We start from the raw sequence: 27,000 nt of genomic DNA on the forward strand, positions 1-27,000 counted from the left end.
GATGAGGATACATACTAATTTGTAAATAGTCCATCTTGTCCTGCCACTTTTTGTGGATCTTGTCTCTCTTTTCTTGTAACTGAGAGAGCTTTTCCCGGATCTGAAAATGAAGCTGTGATGAGCAATGACACGGTCATAACTTTTATTGTCACGGCAAGAGAATAATGACCTCATCGGTGGCATAGTGGTTATTGTTGACGAGCGCGTTGCCCATGTCAAAACAGGCCGTGAAGCTGTCTGCTCGGGTCTCAATCTCCGCTTTGATGTCTTGATGATTGGCGATGACCAGGCCCGCTGAGGAGACATCCCTGCAACGACATCATGAGAAAGTAAGATACAAGCTGCTCCGACAATAAAAATGTTTGCCTGAGCATGATCATGCACTCACCTGGGGCTATCATGTGCATCAATCTGCAGGTTGACCCCATCCATCCAGAGCATGAGGTCGCGCACCATGTTGAAGAAGCGGAACTTTTCCACCGTGTCGAGCAGGAGCACCCTGCGGGACTCGCCAGCCTTGAGAAGACCCTCCCAGGCAGAGCTCACAGCGTGTTCGCTGCGGTTAATGTCATCAGCTTTCTCTCCGGCGTAGGCCTTTTGCAGCCGTGCGGCGTCATCTTGCACCTGGTTCACCTTTGGGTGGATGATCGAGAGATTAATTCTTCCAGATGAATCTACATAGGAGGCATTTTATCAGCAGATTACCTGTCCGCTGAGGGCCTGAATGTCGTTTTCAAAAGTATTGTGCTGTCTGTGTAGATGCTGGACAGTGTTCAGATCTCGGCCAAGGTCAGACGGTAGCGCCTCCCGCTTCTCCTTCACGCGGCCAAGAACCTCCGTGGCATCCTGATGGAAGCGGTGCAGCTCATAGGAGGCCGCTAACATCTGCGTGCGTGTGTCAATCAGTTCCAGCAGGTCGGCCCAGGCCTCGTTGAGGCCATCCTTCCACTCGGCCACGCTGGCGTTCTCCGGGTGACCAGACTCAATCAGGTTGTCCGCCAGCGCGTTGACGCCATCGACGCGCTCTTGGCCAATTGTGCTAGTGTCACGAGCAAACTCGCGGAACTTGTCCCTCAGCATCTGCGCAAAGAAAAACAATGCGATTCCGCTTCATTTCCCGTAGCGCCATAATCATCGGGATACGCCGGGGGGCGCAGTACGACTTACAGTGACGTGCTCGTAGTCCTGTCCTAGTTCGTGGGAGCCGGCAACCACCTCCCTTTCTGCGATCCACTGTTCCAAATCATCCACCTCCCGCTTTAACTGGGTCAGACGAAGTCTCTCTTGAAGCCTCCCGCGGCGCTCCTCCGCGAGGTCTTTCAAGCCAGCGTACAGCTTGTCGACTTGTGCTTGTCGTAAGTTGATTCGGTCACTGTCAAATTGAACATAATACCATGCCAATCAGCCGTCGGGAATCTACTCGACTTCTCATACGCAGCTGTGAAACAACAGCTGATGCATTCTCTAACCTCTCTGGATGTTCACTGGTGACCATTAATCGGCTGCTGTTGGCTAGCTGGTGAATGGTCTGGGCGTAGTCTTCAAGCGCCTGTTCCAGAGTCTGGTGTTTTTTAACCATCACGAGAGCACTTTGCTCATCCTGAGAGGCAAACGGTTGGGGTGACTTTACAAAGGAGGTAATGGGGAAAGTGGCAATCGGTCCATTCTCTGTCCGATTCGTCTTGGTTTACCTTCGCCTTTTCTTCCGACATCATGTGCAACTCCTGCTCTCCCATCCAGGCCTCTGCCTCCGCCGCGTCAGCGTAGAACTGCTGGGCTCGATTGGCCTCCACCAGACGAGCGTGGCGTTTGTCGGTCTCCGCAATCAGCTGGTCCCAGAGCTCTTTCAGCTCGACAAGTCGCTCCTCTAAGACAGACTGTCGCTCCCCATCGACCTGGCTTTGCGTCTTGCCTCGTTTGTGGATGTCATCGATGCGGGGTTGATGTCCTTGGATCTCCTTTTGGAGCGTCTGATTCAGAAACAAAAAGGACACCATTGGATTGGAGCCATTTGTGTGGCTCATGGGCGCTGCTCGGATTACAGTCGCGGTCAGAAAATCTCTTTCTAAACAACCTCCATCTTCCTGCATCACAGGGGAAAAAAAAGCATGCAGTCATCATCTCTTCCAAAAACTTAAAGGCTGAAGTCAAAATACCTGGTTCTTCTTGATAAGTAGCTGCACTGTCGGAAGGTCCTTTCCATGGTCCGTGGAGGTCGCCAAGGGCATCCGTTCTTTCACCCACAACTAAAGGAATAAGATTTAAGACAATTATGAATGACTAAACCAAATCATAAATACGCTTATAAATCAAAAATAAACTCACTATTTCATCTTCCAGGTCTCTGTTGAACTGGTGTGCCTCTTTGGAGGCAAGTAGCCGCTGTCTCCTCAGTCTAAGCGGCTCCTGAAGGCTGGAAAAGCTGTCGGTGACTCGCCTTTGCTGACCGTCCACCTCAGCCAGTCCAGCGTCTTCCTGAGACAAAGCCAAAGCTTGAGACTGCAGTGACTGCACCTCCTTCTCCCTGACCTCCATCTGGTGTTCCAGCATCTACACAAGCAGAAAAGAGAACGTGAGACATCAGTCGCTTAACGGACACGACCAGCATGATTTGTCACCGGCGGGGAAGACGTCACCGCGGTGGCCGACCTGATGCTTCTTGAGCAGGATGTTGACGCTGGTCAAATCCTTGCCGTAATCGTCACTGTGCAGCTGACCCTCGAGGTTCTTCACCCAGCCATCCAGAGCGCAGCAGCTTTGTGTAAACAGCTCTGCCCGATTGGCATCAAACAAGCATTGGGCTTTGGTGCGGGTGGTGCCCTCCAACTCCTCCCACTGACGCTGCAAGTCCTCCAGGGTTTGCTGAACAACAGGTTTCAGCTCTGGCTTCTCTGCCACAAGAGCCTGGCCCTCCTGTTAGGAGACCGAAAAGCAGGCGGGACAGTTATTCTTCGTTTCATTTCCGTGTGTCGTTTTAGATGAAAGGAAAAAAAAATAAATTGTCACACCTTATCGATTTTGTCTAGCCAGTCTTTGTTCGAGGCCAGCTCTGCCATGAAGGCCTGGTGTTTTTGCCACTTGCTGTGAAGATTTCGAGCCTCGTCATATGACATGTCCTGAGCCGTCAGCATCTTCTCATTAATCCATAACGTGAGCTACGGGAAAAACAACAAAAATGATCATGTGTCGAACAAAACAGCTAAATGCTTTTAGACTCTTTCTAATGATGTGCTGTTCATACCTCCTGTCCGTCTTGGAGGAAGTGCTGCAGTTCCCGGTTGTCCTTAAGTTTTGCCAGCAACTCATTGGCGGCGTTCTTATTCTTGAGGTGCCTGGTCGAAGCGAACGAGAAAGTTAAAAATTGAGCGGAAAATGCTGTCTCTTTTCAATATGCTCCAACCTTTCCTGAATAGAATCCACTTTCTCTTGGATCTTATCCGAGTTTGCGTTGCCATCGTTAATGAGGCGCCGTCCCGCCTCCACAACACCGGTTATCTTCTCCTCACTGGCCTCGGTGGTGGTGAGGAAATCTTCATATTTTTTAATGGCCTCTTCCGCTCCCTGAAGACTTGTCGGCATCTCCGTGTGGGATAATACATACTCCTAACAAACAGAGGAAAGGAATGTTCTGAGCTCAATTCTCAACTCTAACCTAATTCTGATTCTTGACAAGGCCTTTCGCACCAAATCAGTAAAACGTAGGGCGATGTTACCGAAATAATTTTCGAAAAAGGATGTTTCGAAGCAGTTTCTAAGCAACACCGCCATCCTCTTTCGTCAGCGCGCCAGCTGGCAGCCTCGTGTTTGCTTATAGCTAGGCTCAGACTGCACTCGAGATATTTTTAGAATCGCGGTGGCCATAGCTCTCCGGAAAGAAACCTTAGTTCTGAGGTTCATTTTCCTAACCTGGCTGTTGAGGAAGGCCTCCGCCTGCTTTGCGTCCCGTAAGAACGTCTGGAAGTCGAACGCTTGGGCCAAGAGACTGTGGCGGTTCTCCCACATTTGACGCAGCTCATGCCAGCCGGTATCCAAAGCCTGGAGCCTTTGAGCCAAGAACATGTGCTGGGCATCTGTTTGGCCTTGGGTCACTTCTTCACCCACCACTCGCATCTTCTCATAGTCGTTCTTATAGTTATCCACCTCATTTTTGATATTCTCATGCTGGGCGAGCAAACTCTCAGCCTCGGGCAGAGAGGTGGGAATGTCCTCAGAGGCGACAGCTGTCTGGGTGCGGGACAGCCACGACTGGAAGTCATCAAGATCCCTGAGGAAGCCCTGCAGCTTGCTGGCCTCACCCAGTGACTCTTCACGCCGCTTCATAGTGGAGTTCAACTCCTCCCACACTTCCTGTATTCCCGCCAGGCGATCTTGAATCTCCCCTGCTTGATCTGGATGTTCCTGGGCCAGTTTTTCTGCTTCCTCTCTCAGGTCATCTAACTTTCCCTGTAGACACACACACACACACACACACACACACACACACACACACACACACACACACACACACACAAAAAAAATTTTAAAACGCGCTCATCCTTCCACACCCAGCGAAGAGGTGACCACGTACCTGAATAGCTTCTAGGTCTCTCTCCATCCCCGTGAGTTTCCGCTGTAGAGCCATCACTCCGGTCAGATCATTTCCCAAGCTCTGAGTAGATTCTATTACTTTGGTTTTCTCTTTCATCCACGTTTGGATCTCATTACATTCCAGGTGGTAGTTTTGGATATTGAGGGCTGACTCCAGGCCTTGTTTCTTTTGACCAGCCAGTTTCTGGAATTCTTTCCACCTGGGGACGATGCCAACGGTCATTATTTAAATCCTGTTGCGTGGTGGTTGGGTCATTCCCATCATCGTGTGTCATTTCTAACCTGTTATTCAGATGGTCGCGAGTCCGGTGGATTTGGTCTTTGTTGCAGTTGTCTGAAGACAGCAGCTGCTCAGCCACCTGGTTCACATCGGTGACACTGGTCCCTATGTTGTTCATTTCTGGTTCCAGTGTCTCAAACCTGTAGGAGCAAAGGTATATAATTCATAAACTGTACTAAAGATAAATACATTGAGTGCTGCCATGCCAATTTAATCTGCCCACTGCCTTCAGGCTCAATCATGTTGCCCGATGTAACTTAAAAACTATTATGTGTGGCCAATATGACCAATCAAATTTGAAATTCGCCTCAGAAGACCAGCTAACTAGCATACAATGATGTCAGCATTTTCCCATCATTTGATTGCTCCGAGCAATGATTGAATCCATTGTTGTCATGTCATTAAGATTAATGTTGATTTTAAACTGCTCCAGATGAATTGCTGTGTGATAGCGGTGGCATTTCGAGGTGGAGTCTCGTACCCACTGACGCCCAAGTACCTGTTGCGATGCCCACCACTGCATACTGAGCTAAAGAATACACACTATCAATTTTTTTCCCCCCAATGCTTTACTTCGACACTGACCTCTGCTGCACCACCTCCAAGTCTTCAAGTTTGGTCGGGATCTCCATGCCATGTAACCACTTCTCTTTTTCTTCCACCCAGAGTTGGCAGGCACCCGCCTCGCTGAACATACGATAAAGTGCTAAAGCACCTTCCAGGGCCTGACGACGAGACACCGACAGGGACTGTAGCTCTTTATAGCGCTGCTCGATAGCAGGTAGCCGGCCCTCCACCTACAGTGACAATAAACAGTAATTTAGTAGTACAGACAGCATGAGATGATTTGAAATGCATGAAAAACAGACAAGGTATACATACCTCAGGGAAATTAGCGTAGGTTTGTGGCAATGCTTGGTTCTGCTCATGCAAGGATTCAATGAGTGGTTGGTGGCTCTTGATCTCCTCCTCTATTTCCCTCTGCTTGCGAGCTAGAGTTTGGGTGGAGAACTCGTCATGGCCCACGTCCTGACTGGACACCTGTCTTAGAGTTTCCATTAGCCAAGCATCCATGTCATTAGCATCTGTGAGGAACTGATACAGGGCCACTGAGTCTTTCAGCTTCTGTTCTCTCAGTTTTGTTGTCTGGGAAAGACAAACAGCAGGAAATCCAACCAAAGTCATTTGTTTTGTTTTTTTTAATAGGGCAGACGTGTCAAGCACTTTTAGGGAATGTTGATCACCACCCACCTCCTCCAGATGTGTCCACTGTGCACGAATGTCTCGAATATTCTCTGTGACCTCTGGGGCTCCAAAGTGTCCCTCGTTCACCAAAGCCTCCCCTGCAGCAATGCTGTTACTCAGCGGGCCATAGCGTGCTGCCATCTCATCCCTGAAAGCCTCGTGTTTACTGAGCAGGTGAAGGGCAGACGTGAGGTCCCGGCCACATTCTCCGCTGGTCAGGATCTGCTCTTGCTCTCTGATCCACGCTGCCTCCTCTCCCAAGTCCCACAGGAATTGCCAAAGGCGACGGGAGTCCTCCAGGCGTTCCCTGCGCTGTGCAGCAAGCCGGCCCAGCTCCTCGTAGGCTTGGCCCAGCAGGTCGACCTTTTCACTCACTAGCCCTGGCTCACATGGTTGGTACGCTGGCAATGTGAAAGGAAAGAACATATACGACTGGTCTTGTAAAAGTACGTTTCACTGAACAGAAAACATAAACGGAAGGTGGAAACAATGATTTAATCCTCACCTTGGTCATGCGAAGTGAAGCGATTGGCAGCTCCCTGCACTGCTTTGATTCTCTCTGCCTGTGCTGAAATGTCAGCCTCTACTAGAGTATGTTTCTGAAGTAGGTCCAAAACATCATGCAAATGCTTGCCACTGTCTTGGGACTGCAGACGACTCTACGCAGGAATAAGGACACAAATCATTCAAGGCTACAAAAATTGACAAGGAGTCCACAAATCACAGTCGCTCTCGGGGCATCCCGGTTAATTGGCGGCGTGTTTAAAATGCTGTGGCGGTACCTTCATGTCAGCCATCCAGTCCATGATGTACCGCATCTCTTCAAACAGCCTCTGCAGGTCTCGATGGGCATTCAGTCGCTCTCTGCGTGCAGCGAGGAGCTCCTTGAGGTATTCCCAGAGGCGAAGCACATTGTCCCTTCTTGCAAGCACACGTCGCACATCATGGTAACCCTCGGCCTCCAGCTCTTTGGCAACAGCCTCAACGGCGGCCACACGCTCCCAATAGGCACCGATGTCTGTCTCAATTGCTTCATGTTTACGGGTGGCGGCTTCCACCGCGCCCAGATCAGTTCCAAAATTGTCCTTGATGACAAAATTGATCAAATTAGAGCTGGCATCAAAATGTACGCTGTGTTTTTCATGAGGCTATAGAGCGATTCCAAAGAATTACCTGAGACACCAACCGCTGGTTCTCACTCAGCCATGTTTCCCGCATAGCAGCTTTGCGGTCAAAACGTGCCGCAAGCATCTCCAGCTTTTCTTGGCGAATGAGTTCATTTCTGAGTGCCAGCTCACGTTCGTGCTCTGCCTTTTCAAGCCGCTCCCATGCCTGCACATACAGGAAATACAGGAAGTAAGCGCTACACACTACTACTAAGGCTAAAATTGTCACATGCATCTCTCTCTGGATACACCAATACCTTATTGATGTCAGAGATGAGTTTTCCCTCTCTTGGCGTGTAAACTTTCTGGTTGTTTGCTCTCATCTTGCTCTGGATAGTAAAGAGCAGGACCTCCAAGTTTCCTTTCTCTGTGAATCTGCGGCGACAAACAATCATTGTTAAAACAAACAAAAAAAAAAACTTTACATCCTAACGAAACAGAACAGGGTCATTGTTTTGAAATATAAATTTTCTGTTCCTCACTTGGGTGGTTTCTCCACAGTGCGGTAAGAATTAAAAGCTTGGAGCTGATTCTGTACAGCGCTGAGCGAGTTTGCTAGCTGCCGATCATTCAGCGTCACTATCGTCTGCTCAATCCACTCCAGCAGCTCTGAGGCCAAGGTCTCATACTTGTCTATCAGCTGATCGGCCTCAATGGCATAGTCGAGAACCTGCAAGAGAGATCGACGGGTTAAAGCAACCGGCCAAACAAATAGCAAGCGCATACTCGTTAGATATTCATGACTCATATAAATGTATGTGCATTATTATTCATTCACAGAGGCGCTAACCTTGCCGATACGTTTGCCCTCCACTGCAAGCGCTTTCATCTTTGAGAAGTAATGGTAGTAGGTCGCCACGTAGGTAATGATGGACTTCTCATCCGGCTGATCAACATTAACATCTGGAGCAGGGTGAATAGAGTGTGTTTTAAGTGAAGTTCATATCTTGGAAGTACAGTGTCAAAAGTCAATGACGGGATGCAATGCCATCGACACTATAATTGAGCCTGGCAATCCATCAATCAGGCCACGGAAAATTTGTGGTGCAGTGGAAACACGTGCTGTGGTACAAGTTACATAAGGCTTTGTGTGTTGGTCGTGGCTTTCATCACTCACCTTCCGGGTCTAGCAGCTTCGTCAGGCCCATCTCCTTCTCGGCCACATTGAAAGCATTCTGGAGGTTGTAGTGAGCGTTGGACCTTTTCAGGGTGTCAAACTCAATCAGGTCGGGCCTGCGGAGGCCAGGGAACAATTATTATTTTAATAGGAACAAACTCCGGGAGGCGGGGTGTCAGGGTTGAAATGCGCCGTTACCTTTTTATGCCACAGAGAATTAGACCATAAAATAAATGTTACAATCTATTAAAAAACGGATTAGTCTCTGATGACAGACCTGGAAATTGGAAATAACCAATGGAAGGAGTGAACTACTTGCACAATTCAATCATGTGCTGCCTCGTCTATACCTTGAACAGTTATGTTAATGGTCGTGTCACGTTAACCTTCAATAACATTTCACCGCTGTATCATTGCAGAGTCTCGGCTTGAGAGAGCCTTTCACGTACGCATGTACTCATAGCTTGGCAAGCTATTCTAACGGCACTATTACCGACTGGAGGTGCAAGTGATTTCCCTAGAATGGCTCCACATATAAAATAAGTGGGTTATTATTTCTGTGATCTAGGTCATCTCATTCCCACTTTTATTTTTATCTCTAGCCATCATATAGACTGAGAAGACCTGAATTAAAAACACTCCTGAGCAGTGCGATGGCACTGCAACAAGTAATATAAGTCAAAAAAAAAAAAAAAGAAGGAGGTGCAAAGCAAAACATGCGCCCACCACAAGGATCTAAAACCTCACTTTGAAAAGAGCTCCATTCAAAGGGCCAACAATGGCTCGGTTCTTCGCACATACCAATGTAGTAAGCGGCATCAAGTACAAGGAGAAGTCATTGACCTGTGTTTGTGCACGATGGCATTGAACGCTAGGCCATCCCGCCAGCTGGTGGTGAAGTTGTGGATGTTGACATTGGGGTAGCTGTGGAGGCCAGGACAAAAGGTGATGAATCATTAACGTGCGACACAGGTCCAGCAGTAACTTGCTTTAGGACTACAGTAGCATATATGGTATGATATCTTAGCCATAAAATGAATGCTCGCTCCAGCGGATTTCTCACCCGGCGGTTTTCATTTGGCACCACAGGAGGAGGGCATCTTTTGCGGATTTCTTCTCTTTGTTGTCCTCCGTCTCAACACTGATGTCCTGAATCTGTGGCCGCAACATTTATAAATTTAGGACAGTGCCCACGTAACCCAATCTTGGGATGAGATAGAAGTGAGCATTTTTGACATATGGAAGATTGTTCAAATTACTTGGAAGCGAAGAATTATGGTCCAGATGAGTCCCAAGGTGAGACGGTGGTTCCCATCCACAATATCGTGTGATCCCATGTTTTCGAGATGGACCTTTTGTTCTTTAAGGAATTGCAGAGCTTTGTCGACATTTTCTAAGCAGTGGATACGCATGCGGCCTTTCGTGGGCTTTGGCTGCGAAGCGAGTGAGGCAAAAAAGAAAAAAAAAGATCCAGGTTGTAAATGCCAGTAGAGAAATAAACTCACAATAAAAATGATGAAATGAGGCACATGAAGTGTCCTTCCTCATCACTTTCGGTGCCAGAAGGGCGACAGCGATTGATTTTTTTTTTTTTTAAATATCTCAGACACTGACCAGCTGTTCTCCTGAGAGCACTTCCAGCAGGCGGATAAGCATGCGGCCGTCACGCAGGTCCGTGTACAGGTCACCGATGCGACAAGTGACGCGGCCTAAGTGAGAGTTCACCCATTTGGTAAAGGTTTTCTTCTGTACAGCTTCACGCTCATCTGGAAAGAAATCACAAGAAAAGGGTTTTCATCAAAAGGCAACCACATTGTAACAAATTACCCCCCCCCCCAAAAAAAATATGTTGAATATACTATATAACTATATAACTTTAAACCTCAGCGAGCAGACAGTAAATCCTGAGGTGCAGTCCATTTTCCATAAGCTATGGCATTAAGTCACTCGGATCACTCTATTGACCGCTTAGAAAGAGATTTCAATTAGTTGTGTGTTTTGTGACATTTCTGCTCACGAGGTTAAGCGGATCGCACAACTCGGTCTAAATAAACTTGCATTGCAAATGTTTGTCATTGCTATAGGGAAATGAGAGAAAAAGAGTGAATGATTTTAACTCAACAGCAGCTCAGACATATGGACCAGGGGAATAAGAGGCTAATCCTTCTCTACCAGCGAACAAGGTGGCCTCATTTCTAGGACATAAGATCTCCTTTCCTTTTGAATATGTTTACTCCAGTATGATACTTTTTGCTATTGATATAACAACACACATAATTATATGTACGTATGAACACTACCAGACCATTTGAAGTAAACAGCTGAAGTACTGTAAGGTAACACGAAAGTAAAGATAAGTAAACAGCTGAAGTACTGTAAGGTAACACGAAATCTGCCACATTGCAAGTTTATTAATAAAGTCCAGAAGGGTGAAGTTCAGTGAACGTGAGCTAACAGAGGACGGCGGTTGTGTAATCAACCACTCGAGCAACCATCTAGAGGGGGAAAAAAACTGATTCTAAAATTTCGCACATACTAGCTAAGGTGGAGCAATACCACAGTGCGTTACATTTGAACTATTGCAGGCTGAATGAAGGTACTTCCGCTTTGAACACCTTAAAAGGGAGAAAGTTACAGCGTGGTTCCACTGTCTACCGAGCTTTCAAAATGTATGAAGAAAGCCCAATGTTTTCACATGAGTCTATTAATGAGTTTACACATCGCCTTGCTAACACTTAACCGTCAGAATGCAGAGGGCCATTCCGGTTATCCCTTAAATGCCTGATTCATCATTTCAAATTCTCCGTTTGTCACCACTGAACTCGTAAGGCTTTCCCTGCACTTTTTGTAGGAAAAGGAAAGCAACAACGAACGACGTTTGCAAATGGCTCATTATGTGCTAATAACGGCAAAAGCAAAGAGATGGTCAAAGAATTTGCGGTATTTGATTTGATATGGCCTATTTAGGGTGGGATTAATCGACCATTCAAAAGCCTCATCAACTCAGATAAAATGACTGGAGAGAAAGAGGACGGTGGAATTTCCCACAGCTAAGACAGCATTAGAGGCTGTTGTGGAATCAAATGAATGCATTTAAAAAGGCCAGTTTTGTTATGTTCCCCGGCACACCCCTATTGTTATATGGCACACCTCTATTTATCAAACTCAGCCTGCTTTTAAGAATCAACTTGCTGGGAACTCAACTGACATTTTGTGGTTTGGTGTGAGAACGTCAGGCCCCATAAGACTCATTTTTATACGACACAGAGAGGCAGAAATGCAGCAATTTGTCATTGCGAACATGTCAGAGGCGCTCATGGGAGTGAAGATGGAGGAGGCTGCATTCTTCCATGATAGAAAGAACTCTGAAGCCGAGGTGGACGGCAGTCTCGTGGACGACACGTCGCCACAGTGGCCCCTAATGACAAGGGAATTGAACAGGAAGGTGGCTGACAAACACAGACATCAATCTATGATGGCTTTGCTCGTTCCAGATCACAAGCAAACACAAAACATGTCGTCGGTTGCTGCTGCGGTCGATGAGAAGAAACCTAGCGCAGCTGTTTTGTGTCACGATAGCGGCACTTGCGGGTTGTGTTTGTTGTTTGAAGATAAGAGGCATTGTTTCAAAAGTTGAACTGTTTCTTTCAGAAAGAGTAGATGATAAATACGAGATCAAGGATAAGGTATGCAGTCTTAGTCAGCCGGTCGGTCCCCTTTCTACATTTTAAAGGTTGAAGACGTTTTTTTGGCGCTGGTCCTGCGGGTCTTGCTTTTGTTAAGTGTTGATGATGAGTCTAATCATGTCCAGGTAATATTAGCAAAAGTGACGACATACTAAAATGCTTATCTATGTCCCACAGAATATGTAAAATCTGAAATATTGCATTTGAAAGGAGACAAAACCATAGAGTGACATTGATTTACTACATGTGGCCGCAAGCAACGATTTACTGCTTCAGTTCTCGGCAGTTGTGGTGTTCAAATTCTGCCAAAGCTGTGTGCTGCGCTGCGGCCAAATACAAGCAGCGAGTCCGTGGCTGTATTCTTCATTAGGTGATAAAACTCGCGTCTGGTTTTCCAAGAAAAGATAAAGAGCGGCATAACGTGAGGGGAGAAAGGTGGAAAAAAAGAAGCATTCTTGGAATTCTCAGTCCTGAAAACGAGTTCAATACATGGATCGGGACATGGTCAACCAATCCTGCATCTCACTGCTGTGATGCATGACAGTGCACTTTGGGTCTGTGTCGTCACCGAGGGTAAGAAGTGACCCCGTCTGAAAATAGCGCGCCAAGCTGAGCAGCATAGCATTTCGCATGACGTGAAAGTAGAGTCTACCTGGCTGATACGGTTGAACATGCTGGACGATTGTGATAAGCTATCACAAAAAAAAAGACCAGAGAATTAGCTCATGACAAAAGTTCTGACGAGTCTTTTTGGCTCTTTCAAAAATAGGATGAAATGCCCTCGATCCCATAAATTTCTGACATGCCATCTCACCCTGAACTATACATAATGATCGCTTCTGGTCACCATGTCCTCGGAAAAATGGGTAAACAAAATGTCTGCTTTAATCTGCTTCAATGACCTTCTCTTTGTCGTTCCCTCTGAAGATTACGGTGGAGGAACGAGGAAATCCGTGGGAGTACGACTTTTCTCTCACATTTTCCGCTCGGTTATTTGAGGAACACCAGATACATGTTATTTTAACGAACCAAAGGATAAGCACCAGCCTAAATCTTAACACTCGCAATTTTATGGTCCACATTAAAAAAAAAAATGACACTTCAGGATGCGCTTTTCCAACTGGCGAGTGGGGATCAGAAGGAGCTGTTAGTCATCCAGCACCGGTCGTGACCAACATGGTTTGGGAGTGTTGAACTCGTGAACGTGGAAAAACAACTTCCTGTATCTTTATCTAGATTCTGACTAACATTTAATGGGTTCTTTGACAGATGTTCCAACCCTGTTACGTGCCAACCCAACCGTAACTTTATCTCTCTGTCAAAAGGAAACAACAACAAAGCCATTCATGGCTTTTTGCAAATTTTCTGTTTGTTTCCAGACACATAATTAGCACCAATTGGTGTTTAAATAAAACCGCGAATGTGTGCTGCAAAGTACAAAATATCACTTGCAGATGCACAACGCTGCACATTGCACTTGCTATGAAAGCGGAACTGTGTTCGTTCTACTCTCCTTCTAAAAGTAGGCCTGTGGTAAAACTGCCACCTTGCAACATGAGGTATGTACTCTTTTTTTTTTTCCCCCCCTCCTTGTACAACCGTTTGAGGTCACATGCACACGAGAGCAAAGCGTCACGTTCCTCTCTCATGAACTGAGAAGAGGCTGACAGACTAAAGACAACACCGAGACATCAGTTACAGAAGCGTCCATTTTGCCCCCCCCGTTGTGAAGACGGCTAAGGTATCAATTCGGGTCGTGCTTCGCTGCCGTCTGCAGCTGCGGTTGATAACGCGTAAGTGTGGGGAGGGAGGGAGTGGCCAAGGCCAATGCCATGGGAGAGGAGAGTGAAACGGGGACCCCCAAAACCACAACATCTGGACAGAAAGACAGAAGTGAAATGTCAACAAGACAGTCATTGTCCCTCGGTCTCCAAAATGGACACCGTCTCGTGACATGTTTCTAAGAGCAAACTGTCAATGTTGGTCTGACTGTCCAAACAAAAAGAGGGAATTTGTGTTTGGATTGTGTGCTGGTGTGTGTTTGTGCGGATGCTGAAGTCTCACAAAGGGTAACGTGACTCTGAGATACAGCTGCGGGCCACTTGAGTAAGAGTTTTTTCGATAGATCAAGTTGCAACACCCAGTTAGCAGCCACTCGTTCGAAGTTTAAGGTTTGCCGCATTCTTCGCCGAAATGTCTCGCACGGTGGACAAATGACTACTTGGACGTATGAACCAAAATGAGTGCCAAAGTGAAAGCTGTGCGGTCTCAGTCCATTCACAGAGAGGTTGCGCAACTATCGATTTATTTTGTGCGGTTTATGAGCTGCTGTTAAATTATTTCAAAAAACAATCACGCTGAGAAGGAATTCAGGCCACACTAGAGTCAAGTTCAAAAGTCCACAGAAGGTTAACTCAGTGGGTAAATGGAGGAAGAACAAAAAAAAAAAAAAAAAAAAAAAAAAAAAACATTGCGCAATTGATTACACTGACAAGGCTCACAATCAATGAAAAAAAAAAAAAAAGCAAAGGAGTCATTTTGTACTTCCATGCTGAGTTCGACCACATAATATAAAGCTCAGACTGTGATTTGTGATGAATGAGAATACGTTTACATTAAAATAAGTTTGCACAATACCCCGACGTCCTTCTACTGGGAAAATGAAGCGTGAGTGTGCATAAATAAATATTTGTCTTCAGACATAAATTTAACTAGCTGGCTCACGCTCGCATTACAGTTATCTACTTTAACTGCGGTTAATGAGTTACTTGCCTTATCCTGCAGATATTCAATGCCACGGGGTCGAGCGCTCACTTTATGTGCTTTTGACTTTAGGCGGGTTGTGAATTTGTGTTTGCGTTATTTTGAAATTGGGAAAAACGAGTGCCACAATGTCCTTTTTATGACTGTCTTACATAAAACAGAAGACCTAATATTAGTTCAAGATTTATTGAACATTTGGTTGTACAGTCATGTGTCACCACCGATGATGGTGGAACACTTGCTTCATCTCCAAATACATTTCAAGACTTGAAACCACAACAATAGGAATGCTTTCAATTTGTGTGAGATGTGTGGAGGCCCAGACACAAAAGTATGCACAGTCCGTCCGCCGACAGCGTGACTGAACGCAAGGCTGAAGGAGTGACACCAAGAATGAGCCTCAAGTGCAGTCAAACCGGAAATGCAAGTACGAGTCACTCATAAGACGTGTGACTATGGAGTGCATATTTACAGTTCTGTCCTAGACGCATCCATGTACAACCTGGACCAAAACTTGTTTTCCTGTTCCGTGGATGCTGACACAATCCCAAAACAAATTTCACGCTCTCATTACAGTACATGACTATTTTCCTTTCGTGGCAGCGAAGATACGGTTAGCATCTTCTGTGGTATCTCCATGCCGTCTGTGAGACCCATTTGTCATTTAGTCCTAAATGAATTAAGGCACAAAGTGTTTCCAATCTTATTTTGCAGTAGCGCCCTCTACGTCGTTGAAATACGGCTGAGCGCCGTTACATTTTCCAAATTGAGCCCCGACGCCGCCCACCCTCAAGAAGAAAAGCATCAGACAACGCTCTTTTGTGGAGCCCCACCGCTGAAGGGCCGGAAGCTTGCAAACACCGAAACCTTTTTTTCTGCATACCGGTGGCACGAGGCCAAGTTGCGCGCACTGTAACGTGAACACGGACAATGACTGCAAACTCCCCGTGGCCTGCGAATAAAGCGTCCGTGGCTTAAAGGCAACCGGCCACACTGCGACGCCAAGAATCTATTCCCATTACTCCCTTTCTGCTTTTAATCAAGTTAATTTAAAAAAAAAAAATACAGTTTGGGTGAGCGCAAGCACCGTTCAACGTGTGTGCACGGCATGGACAGAGACATGCATTGTAATAAGCTGAGGCCAGGTGGCCTACGAGTAATCAGGTGCCACACTGGCGCCCTGCTTTAGAAACTGAGCGGAAGCCTCATGTGTGTTCCCGAGCGCTTTCATTCACTGCCCCCAAATCACATTACAAATAGGCGCTCCCTTCTGACGTCAAATCGGCAAGCTGAAAGAAGTCTCCTTACCTTGTAGCTGTTTAAATCTTCCTTCCAGGATATTGGAGTATTGCACCTGATTAACAAATGCCGCAGGAGACAAGCAGGGCTCCTTGTCTTTGTGATCCCATTCCATGGCCTTTTCCCTCCAAAAGATTCCTCTTAGATCGAATCGAAACGTGGGCGCTTCAGCATATCACAGCAAAAGGAAAACCTTCCCACTCTAAGACTGCATCAAATCCTTTCAAGGGCTTTACAGAAGATCAACCTTTTGGATATCCAGAACGTCTTGGTTTAGAATTTCCTTTCAATCCCCACAACGTGTTGAACGAGTAAGGCAAAGGACGAGCTTGCAAAAAGTTGGAATCCGGTCCAATGAAAACGCAAGCGGGGGGTGTCTTTACTTTAAAAAAATCAAATTTAAAAAAATACAAAACTCAAGAAAAATATAGTCTCTTTTTACCTCCTCGTGTGAATCATTTCACCACATTTGTGGAGGGGGGGAAAAAAAAAAGATTGTGATCTCTTGCGGTTCCAGCAAAGGAACACTGACGATTCCGCTCAACACACTCTTCTTCTTCACGTTTGCCGGAGCAGTGCATTGTAGAAAAGGCTAACAGGCTGTGGTCGGATTGCTGTGTAAACAAAGCCTGCTGTGCCCTCCTTGTCTCATTTGCATAAGGTGTGCTTCGAAGGGAGGAGCTTCCAAAGAATGGTGGACAGCAGAAGGCAAGGGGGAGGTGCGGAGGTGGACTAAACCATTACGAGCGCTTTGCACGGTGTAACCGCGGGCAGATTACTCACGGCCACCTTAATTCCATGGAGCAAAAGGGGCGTGGACTGCCGAGAAGACACAAACACTCAAGTGTGTTATCCGGCGTCTAGCTGCACGCTTCCTTCCCTCTATCGTTTTCTAAGACAACATTACTTCTTTTTGTGTGTGTGTGTGTGTGTGTGTTTCTCGGGACAGGGGTTGTTGTGATACATGATAAAACAAGAAGGAAGTTGTTGGGGGCTTCATGGCAACACGGCAAGCTAAAATAAAATGATGTCTTCCTTTCAGGAAACCTATTAAGCAAGGTTTGAAGTGGAGGGCTGTTATCATTCTGAACTCATTGGATGTGTTTACGGAGCGCCGTCATTTACATCTTGGAAATCCTGTAATGCACAATGATTACTGTGACTAGGATTTCGAATGGTTGACAAACTCGCAGAAGAAAAGAAAAAAAAAAAGGAACCATGCGGCTGCATGTAAAAAGAATTACACAAGTCTATAAAGAGCATGATGAGGACTTAGGGGTCATGGCCTTTGGTCTGGTCAGGGGGCAGAGTTAAAAGGACCTGTTTATTTGGGGGGTTGGTATTTATTTTGTTTTCATCCGTTTTGATGAGCAAGGAGCATCTGGTTTGGTCTCATTAGGAAATGAACTGCCCTGGGTCTTACGTGACTGTGTGTTTACGGTGGGAGGTTGGCGCTGGTGATAGTGGTGGTGGTGGTTGTGGGGGTTTACTAATGAGATCCAACGAGAACATGCTTCTTCCTGATAGGCGCGACGAGCGGAGCAAAGAGAGAGCAATGCGTTCAAGCACGAGCGAGTGCTGAGAGCTGGGAAAAATAGAACTAATAATTCATGATAGCGATGGTCTGGTGAATGGACACCCCACTGGAGGGGACAAGCCGCTGCACAGGCAATGAGTGCAGAATAGAGGGAATGAACCAACTGGTCCATGAAATGTCCAGTCTCAGCCACCGTCAGACACTGCAGGTCAAGAACGCCGAGCGTGGACTAACAAGACAAACACACTTCCAACACTACGGCAGCGCTTCTCCAATCAGAATCGATTTCCCAGAATCAACTCCTGTTGATTTTTCCTCAGAGATCTCCCATGCAGGGTATTTTTGACAAACTTCAAATGCGACGCCCGTACAGTGTGCAACAACATAAAAGGCTGGAGCATGTCTGAGCAGCAACGGGGCGCAGGATGAAAGTCTTGTAAATTGCAAAAGGTGGGCGGGACCCTGGCCCGGGGGTGGGGAATATTTACCGCAGCATGTCAAAGAATGTGTACATCAAGACGGTACTTGTCCAGCCGCGATGGTAATCGTTGGAGTGCACACTTTTTGGGTGTCATTCAGGCAGCTCTGATAATATGCCAGCGATGATATAATAAATAATGCCTTGGCGTCAAGACAGACGGCTATGTCATGAGATGGATGTGTGTATGGGGTTTTATTGGGGGGGGGGTCTGTTTTTTGGTGAGGAAAGGAATTTCTTTCCATTTGCCCATGAACATTCAAAGTCTTATTTTACACATCGCTGCATAACAGTTGCACTCAGACATCATCAGAACCTTTGTGAGAGTTGGACGCAAGTGTGTCATTGCGGGAAGTTCCTGCCCCTTGCCCTCCCTCTGCTGGGTTTTCCCCAACACTGCAAGTTGGGAGCAACTCAAAGGCAAACGGTGAACAGCTGGGAGAACATCTGCATGGATTGAAGCATTCAAACGGATGGCTTAGCAGTGTCTGACATGCACTGGCGCTCGGCTAGCTTGAAGAACCTGATGACCGGGAGCAGATTTGATTCGTGTTCAGGATCTCACAATCTTACCTGAAAATGCATTTTCATCCACCGCAAAACACTGTTATGTGCTTTTCAAACAATCATTTCAAGGTTGGTTTCAGCAATCAGACCTTTTTCTTTATGGAATCACTTTGAGACTCCGTCTTGGAAGACGATGCAAAAAAGGTCTGTTGCGGCCTCCTCGTTATTTCTCTGCATTACTTCTGCAGTGCATTGGAAGTGCATGCCTCTCTGTGACACGGCCCTCTTTTGTATCTATTTCTGTCTTGCCCTATAATGACAAAATTGCATCTCTCGGACCGCGAGGAATTGTGTTAGTACCTGACTCGAGAGCCTAATTAGATTTGTTCTGATTACTATTAGTCTTTGATATTTTCCTTTGAGTTTCTTTTTTTTTCTTCTTTGCAGCTTTCTTCCAAACAAGACCGTGCGAGGCTCAATTTGGGCACCAACGACCTAGTAAAAACGAAGTTTCACGTACAGGCGACAATGTTGTGTTTATGCGCATTTGTCAGAAAAAGAAACAAAAAATGTTGTCATACGCATGCCAGGCCGGGAGTTGAGACACTTAAGAAACACTTCAACACACCACATTGTAACGTTGGTCTCATTTAAATAAACCACCCAAGTGGGTTTTTTTTTCATCTACTTTCAGTTAAAAATTACCTTAAGACAACGACCCCTACGTCTCGCATCAAAGCCGTTTATCCTTCAACCCACCTAATCGTTGAAGCGAATCATGAAGGAGAGCACTTCAAGCCGTGCTCAGAGCCACGCTTCACATACACCCTGAGTGATGAAATCACAAGTGGACAGCGCGAACCCAAGGTCCACTCAGGATCACATAATTGTTCATCAGAGTGAAAGCAAGTGGGGATGATAAAAAAAAAAAAAAAGGTCATCTAATAAACAAGCCAATCAGAGACCATTAGTCGAAGACGGATTGCGATGCTATCGCCACACCGTGGGGCCAAAGATGATAAGGTCAGTCGTCAGGATGTGTTTGAAGACTGAATCCCCATTGTAAAGTGACCCAACAGATACATTCAGATTCATAAAAATTGGCGAGGCCGCCCATACCTGCAAGGGCTTTGATGCGCGAGCGCTCAAAGAGGCGCGCAGAACTATTTTCGTTGTCCCATTCGGTCTCTGCCGCCAGGTCCCAGCGGTTGTTGATGTCATTGTACTGCTGCTGGATCTCCAAGCTGTCAAAGTCTGTGGGCGAGATGGTGCTCATGGTGTCCGGCGGGCGTCCAGGCAAGAGGAAAATTCATCCAACCTCGAGTCAGAAAAGACAAAGTCAGTCCACGCTGGGGAGGAGGGGCTAAATATTGTATCAAAAGCTGACAGCTGCACAGCTTTATATTCTACATCAGATAGGAGCTTTCACTCTACAACTAGCTGCCAGGGCTTATGTAATGAGATACAAGGCATTTGATTTTTTTGGAGTCAGAATTACACAATACTTTTTTTTTTTTTTTTTAACAGTTCTCTTTTCATACCATCCAATGAGATACAAGGCATTTGATTTTTTTTGGGAGTCAGAATTACACAATCCTGTTTTTTTTTTTTAACAGTTCTCTTTTCATACCATCCTAATGTTGTTCCAACAGCAACAGACATAAAAGAAATATGAACGCACAAACGTCACCCCACGGGTCTACATACCTAAATGGAAATTCGCAAAGGATTAACCCACTATTTTGGAGCGTTGCTCAGATTAACGTCGCCAATGCGTCAATTTACTAAAAACAGTTTGTCGTGTCTGTAGTGGGGATATATGATGGAAAACAAAATGTTATCTCTAACAAAGTAAAGGTGTCAAAAATGGAAAGTGATGGTCCATCATGCTTTGGCAGAAATATGAACGCACAAACGTCACCCTATGGGTCTAAATACCTAAATGGAAATTTGCAAAGGATTAACCCACTATTTAGGAGCGTTGCTCAGATTAACGTCACCGATGCGTCAATTTACTAAAAACAGTTTGTCGCGTCTGTCGTGGGGATATGATGGAAAAGAAAATGTTATCTCTAACAAAGCAAAGGACGTCAAAAATGGAAAGTGATGGTCCATCATGCTTTGGTTTGTTGTTGAACTGCAAAGGATGAGGCATAGAAGCAGCAGCCCACGATGACCATTAATTATATATCCTGACCATTTTTTTTTTGATATACAGCCGGTGTTCTTGGCCCCAGTTACAGAAAAGCCAGAAAACACATCACAGACCCCCCCCCCCACCAACTCTCGAACCATTGCATTATTAAGCATGTGAGAAATAAAAGCACATCCATAAGTGGCATTGGACACTGAAAGTAAACCTTAATGCTCCGAAGTCAAGTAAAAATCAACAACACATATTCTAACTATATAACAAAAGAAAAAAAATCAAACAAAAGCTTGGAAATCTTATTAGCAGGAGATTAAGGAGTGTCTGGGAATAGGAACTAAAAGCAGGGATTAGTGAAGAAGACAGAACACTTCCTCCGCATTACCCCCCCTTCAACATTTCACATCTGACCACATGACGGACATAAAAAGTGCTGCAAATGCACAATTTCATGACTTCCGATAAACCCTGGGTCAGAAATACATCAATAGGCAACACAAGTTCACGACTGGACAAGCATCACAAATATGAATCATATAATTGTTCCAACTGGATGCAATAGATTCAAGCCTGTATGGGTGACAAATGTGCGCCGCCCGGAGCCCGAAGAAATTACCCAGATTTCAAAAGCTGACTACCTCAGACAGGATCAGAGTGGCCGAGTCGATGAAAATGTGTCGGCGGGTGTGGTTAAGGGTGGGTGGGGTTTGAAAGGGCACTGAGGTGAAGGGTCTCTGGCTGAGAGGCAGGACAATCGTGTTCTGGGAACCAAGTATGAAGGGTCGCCGTTCAGCGTCTGTGGTAATCTCTCCTCAATGGATCAGACAAACAATCCCCCTGACCTACTATATGATACATGCTTTTGCTCATCCTCCCCCACACACACAAACACGCATCGTGGAATGAAACCACACAGAAACCGGGATGACCTATTCCACCCTCCCCACCCCCCACCGCGACTACCCACACACTGCCTGGAAAAGTCACAGTCAATCCACCCACTCAGCATGACACCGTAGACTGCACTGGAGCGTATTCCGATTTGGCACAACGTGGCTCGGCTCAGCACTTGGAATCACACACGGCTCCGGAGTGCACACAGGAACAAGATAGTAGCAACTACTACATCTGTTGTTATGGGTAACTAGGCAGGATCCTCTTGGGGACGAGATCTCCAAAATAACCTTCTGGAGGTATCAGATGCACAGCCTCGAGCTAGTTCACAACAATTGTGCTCCTTCACATTAAGACCAGAAAAAGGAATAAAGAGGGCTTGGGGGGGTGTAAAAAGGGTTCCATGAAAGCAAATCCCCTTGAGGAATAATCAAAAAATTGAAAACAAGGTGAATATAATAATGACACAAATCAAATTGTCTTAGTAATTTACAGGAAAAAAATTGCTGCTGTTCCTAACAATACAATTTAGTATCAGCACATTTTAATTACTCTCTTTTTATTTATTTTCAACTCATCCGATCCCCCTCCTCCTGCTCCTACAAAGGGGAAGTGGGCCATCCGGCGGTCCCTCGGGGCTAAACCTCAGCCTCTGACCTGACAGACGCGTGTCAGCCTATTGTGCGGCGGGCGCAAGCTGAACACCGCCGAGCAGAGCCGGCGGCGTGACGGGCAGCGCCGCCGTTCTTTCCATCTCCCCTCTTGGTCACCCCCTCCTCCTCGTCCTGCTCTCGGTGAGCCCAGCCGGACTGTTTGTCAATGCGACCACATTAATCAGGAGCAGAGTAAATGAGAAATTGAGCCTAGATGGAGTCGCCTGCAGGGAATGACGTGGTCTGTGTACATTGGCCGGCCACACGGCCTCTTTTCTCAACAGTGGAGTACACGACTGTAATGTTGACACAAAGGCAAAAGACACTACTGGTCTTGAAAACAACAACATGACATCTGCTGTGGGGAGATGCGCTACATCGACGATAGGACCCCTTCAGTCCTGCCCAATACAACGCCGGCGCTGACACAGGACTTGGAAACCCTAAAGTTCCATATAATCTTAGTTTTCAGTCTCTTATTGTGAAAGGTTCATGTTTGTTTGATCGGCGGCGGGCGCCCTACAACGCTAACACAACTGGATGTAACCAAACTGACATATTTTAATTAAAACGTACACAGAGAGATGAAACACACATTTCTACTCTCCCTGCACACACAATAAAAGTACCACTCAAACTAAAATCCCGGTGCCACCACACAGCCCCGTACAATGAAGGAGAGCTGGGACAGTTGTTCGGGCTTTTCCTGTTTGTAGCGACGAAGCAGCCAGGGGCATGTAAGCATCACAGGCCTCCCCGCAGGCTGCTGATCCCTGTCTAAATGCGTTGCTGAATAGGACAGCAGGCTCTTTTGTTGACCTGTAGCATCACATTCATCAAACAGTCAAGCCACCGTGCCCTCCGCACGCAGACACACACATGTCACTTTGATTCAGCGAGCCAGCTTTGTATACAGAATAATGGAAAACATCATTCGTTTCTCTTTTGTGTCGGATAAAGCACGCGGCGCAAAAAAGGAAATGTGACAGAAGTGTCACTGCGGAGGCAGTGATCATTTTTCTCCAAACCTATTCAGCTCGAGACTCAAATTTGAATAGAGCGTGTCAACCAATGTCAAAAGATTTCAAACCTTCACTTATTATAAAACTGCTCCACTTCAAATGTATTCTAGGAAACAGAATTAGACCACTTAACATCACAGTGAGGAACTGATTAGCAAACAATTCCCCTTCTATTGGGTGCATTTAATGTAAAATTAAGTATGTCAACTTAACAAGTACAACATCATTCAGTGTGGTCACATTGATTTTTTTTTTTTTTTTAAAAGGGCGTTCACACAAGCTGTTTTAGCATAATAAAAGCACTGGAAACAAATGAACTAAACCACATGTTATTTTTGCATAGTAAGTCCCAGTTCCCATACAACAGGTTTACCACTCCCATCTTGAAGCAAAATAAGCTAAGCCTTTATTTGACTTTTGTTTCTTTCCTCAATGCTTTGTTTGTCAAGTGTCTCGCCAAATGGCTTTTTGGTGATGAGATAAATTCTTGTCAGCTTGTTATTTAATACTGCACTGACATTATGGGGATATATTTGGAGGAGGATTGGGTTCTCAAAAGAGACCAAATTTCTAATTTGGTTTTGAGCTGAAAATGTTTTGGAACTCCTGTTTTGGGGAGACCCTAAGAAATGGCCATGAATTTTTCAATACAACAATATTTAGTTGTACACACCATTCCGGCCACATATCCAGAGGGCCACTGTAAATTATTGACCACGGTACATGTGGCCGGCTACCAACATACAAACCAATCCTGCCTCGAGACATTTCCCTCAGTTGCATTGATTTACTGTTGCTAGGTGGAAAAGAGGACATGCGGCCCTCTAGTGGCACAGTTTGATTTTTACAATTTCATATATATATACACATGGATATACACACATGCATATATCACAGTGCTTTTCTTTAACCTGCCTCAAAAGCAATGCAGAGAAATTCAAACAAGTGTATACAACTCAGGACGGAAATGGGACTTAAAGGGGAATTAAAATCTAACCACACGGGCACAAGTTTTCTTTTCACACCATAGTTGGCTCTTGTGCATTTTATCAGCTTGCGCCAAATCGCAGATATGTTGTAATATATGCATGGAGAGCTGTACTGAAAACCGATATCATACAATATTGTAAACAATTCCCATACGTGGACACCACAATCATCTGGGAAAGAAAAGCAATTAAAAGTCATCAATAAACGCACACATATTGAGCAACCATGTCCAACTGCCAATCATTCTTGCATGCCTATTTTAAACAGCTGCGATGCGGTTTGTCATCATGTAGGTTATGTTAACAACAAGAGAGATAAGGTGTGCCAAGGGAAATTGTCCAATATCACTTAATTGGTCTGAAGATTATTCCCACGTCATAAATATTGTATATTTGTTCTACTGTCTATGCCAACAACCGATTGTGACCAACTAAATGCTCTTCCATTAGATGGTAGAAGGTATATTGACCTGTGTATCCACACACTTGGTGATATTTTGGATTAGTGTTGTGCCATGAGTTTCTTTCTAATGTTAAAAAAATGTGTTTGATTGGGAAATACTAGGTTAATGCATATGGTTGTTAAAATAATCAGTAGCCAACGCAACTTACTGCTGATACGTTCCTGCCGGTTAGGCCATGCAGCGGCATACATCTGTCCTAATCCATCCCAATATAACAGCGAACCACATCGAAATCCCGACACTGGGCAAATGGCGACAAATGCAAGGTAGAAAATATCAGACAAAGCATAAGCTCCCTAGCAGGTCAACGTTGCTTTAGTTGCTCGTACTACAGCTCCCACAGTGTAGACGTGACGGCTGCATGGCAAGTCCGAATGTTGGCAGGCTTTGACATGGATTCAAACAAAGGCAAAAGAGAGAGACGTCCTGATTGATGGCTCCTACTTACAACATAGACCAACTCCTCGGCCAAGCAGCTTGCGTTTGAGCCACACACGAGCCACGTTGTGTTCAATGTGATTTTTGTCATCATGTTAAATAAACACACATCGGCGACGATAAGCTATCTGTTGGTATGGGATGCTAATAGCGGTTGCGGGCTAACAGCAGTCACCTGAATATCACTCTTCCTCGCTCATTAGCTTGGTTATTAGTGGGTTAGCCAGAAAGCAGGTAGAAGGTGGAAGAAAAAAATGGGGAATATGCTTACCTCTCGTTTGGTCTTCTGCCTTGCTGTATGTTTAAATTTCTACCCTATCGCATAAATCTGAAATTTTAGACGACATCAAAACGTGCTTCCCCTCGCGTTCAATTGGCGCGTGCCACTCCGCTAATTCGAGCGTTAACGGTTATAAAAAAAACAACTAAGGGTTAAAAATAAAATCCCCAAAAAGACTGTATTAATGTACCTCCGTTACATCCGCATCATCGAAAAAAAAGATATTCTCCTCCGCGCTTGCTATCAATTCGCCGTGTTCTAAAGGCAACCCCCCCAAAAAGGGCCTTTTTTTTCGGTCTCTAGCTGAAACACATGAAAGCGGTCCGCCTTGGGAATAGAAGTGATGAGACGCCGGTACGAGGCGGATATCCGCAGCAGCTCGTGGCCGAGCATCCGACGCTCCGCCCGGGTCGAACCTCACTGGCGCTCCCACTGCCTGCGCTCCAGTAGAGCGGCTCGAAGAAAGAAAAAGCGGTGGAGGTGCTGCTGCTGGTGGTCGTTCAGCGTGTGCGTGGGGTGAGTGTGGGTGGGTGCTTGCTGAGCCTTCCTGGTCACATGCGAGGCAGCGTGCACAGATTCGGTGCTCTTAATGCACTGCAATTGAACGAAACAGAAAAAAAAGCACAATATGGTGCTGTCCCTGGTGCTAAACGCAAAAGCCTCATCGCATATTGTTTTGGATTGAGGTGATGCATTTCATGAGGTTTATCGTACGTACACCAACTGCTGCTACCACTATTACAATTGTAAGCAAAATTGCATTTTAGATTCCGAAATGCTACGACTGTTGTTCGTTTCCGTCTATTAGCTATTGCAATCCACTTCATTTTCTTGTTTTTTCATTCTGGGATAGGCTCCATCTCGTCAGTGACACGAATGAAGTTAATCTATATGTGCCCTGCGATTAGCTGCTCCCCACAAGAAAAAAAAACAAGCTCCCTAATATGTTTTTTCCATAATAATGTGAATGCATGAGTGAGTGTGAAAAGTACCCCAAATTGTTTGAAAACGCTAACGCAGCGCCGGGTCCAAAGGGGAGAATCATTTGCACGTTTGTCGTTGTATCACAATTACTGCACTATTGGTCACTTTCCAGAAAATATGGCACAAACACTAATGTAACAAGAACTGGATGTCCCTTCTAAATTGCGCAGTGACATAAAGAAAGGCACAGAAAACACTTTAGAGTATTCAATTAACTTATCATGTGCATTTTCTCGGGGAGTAAAAGCCAATGAGCAAGCCCTTGCAAGCACGGGGACAACATTCAGACTCCACACAAAACCGGAGCCGGGATTGGAACCAGCAGAACCTTTGGCTGCAGCAATGCATCAAAAGTCAATCCTGGAATACTCTAAAATCCCAAGATGCCATTATCGGTGCCTTTCAAACATGGAAGCAGTGCAAGTCAGAACATCTATTTTTGGGTCTGTGTGCTCCATCTGC

The 27,000-nt window shown here is 45.7% G+C and overlaps 1 protein-coding gene across 5 annotated transcripts in view; it reads right to left on the reverse strand.

The window, feature by feature from the left end:
• Nucleotides 1-26,065, reverse strand: part of sptbn2 (spectrin, beta, non-erythrocytic 2) — a 31,540-nt gene extending 5,475 nt beyond the window's left edge. For 2 of the 5 annotated variants that reach the window (XM_019873404.1, XM_019873403.1), the window contains exons 1-32: nt 25,546-26,065; nt 19,785-19,983; nt 10,010-10,161; nt 9,655-9,828; nt 9,459-9,550; nt 9,239-9,319; nt 8,396-8,511; nt 8,069-8,181; nt 7,761-7,948; nt 7,536-7,653; nt 7,286-7,444; nt 6,895-7,197; nt 6,618-6,771; nt 6,119-6,513; nt 5,750-6,013; nt 5,453-5,664; nt 4,870-5,007; nt 4,568-4,787; nt 3,907-4,443; nt 3,401-3,603; nt 3,242-3,332; nt 3,009-3,155; nt 2,650-2,913; nt 2,326-2,550; nt 2,157-2,246; nt 1,692-1,970; nt 1,470-1,600; nt 1,168-1,372; nt 706-1,080; nt 389-633; nt 170-308; nt 16-100 (exon numbers count right to left, since the gene is read on the reverse strand). In XM_019873404.1, coding sequence (XP_019728963.1) covers nt 16-100; nt 170-308; nt 389-633; nt 706-1,080; nt 1,168-1,372; nt 1,470-1,600; nt 1,692-1,970; nt 2,157-2,246; nt 2,326-2,550; nt 2,650-2,913; nt 3,009-3,155; nt 3,242-3,332; nt 3,401-3,603; nt 3,907-4,443; nt 4,568-4,787; nt 4,870-5,007; nt 5,453-5,664; nt 5,750-6,013; nt 6,119-6,513; nt 6,618-6,771; nt 6,895-7,197; nt 7,286-7,444; nt 7,536-7,653; nt 7,761-7,948; nt 8,069-8,181; nt 8,396-8,511; nt 9,239-9,319; nt 9,459-9,550; nt 9,655-9,828; nt 10,010-10,161; nt 19,785-19,941 — 6,052 coding nt within the window. In that variant the 5' untranslated portion in view covers nt 19,942-19,983; nt 25,546-26,065. Of the gene's footprint in view, nt 1-15; nt 101-169; nt 309-388; nt 634-705; nt 1,081-1,167; nt 1,373-1,469; nt 1,601-1,691; nt 1,971-2,156; nt 2,247-2,325; nt 2,551-2,649; nt 2,914-3,008; nt 3,156-3,241; nt 3,333-3,400; nt 3,604-3,906; nt 4,444-4,567; nt 4,788-4,869; nt 5,008-5,452; nt 5,665-5,749; nt 6,014-6,118; nt 6,514-6,617; nt 6,772-6,894; nt 7,198-7,285; nt 7,445-7,535; nt 7,654-7,760; nt 7,949-8,068; nt 8,182-8,395; nt 8,512-9,238; nt 9,320-9,458; nt 9,551-9,654; nt 9,829-10,009; nt 10,162-16,152; nt 16,856-19,784; nt 19,984-25,545 lie in introns of those variants that run through there. The other 3 variants (XM_019873406.1, XM_019873405.1, XM_019873407.1) reach the window with 3 other exon arrangements.
• Between the last annotated feature and the right edge of the window lie 935 nt (nt 26,066-27,000).

This window comes from Hippocampus comes, unplaced genomic scaffold (assembly GCF_001891065.2).
Source record: "Hippocampus comes isolate QL1 unplaced genomic scaffold, H_comes_QL1_v1.1 scaffold59, whole genome shotgun sequence".
NCBI classification, from domain to species: domain Eukaryota; kingdom Metazoa; phylum Chordata; class Actinopteri; order Syngnathiformes; family Syngnathidae; genus Hippocampus; species Hippocampus comes.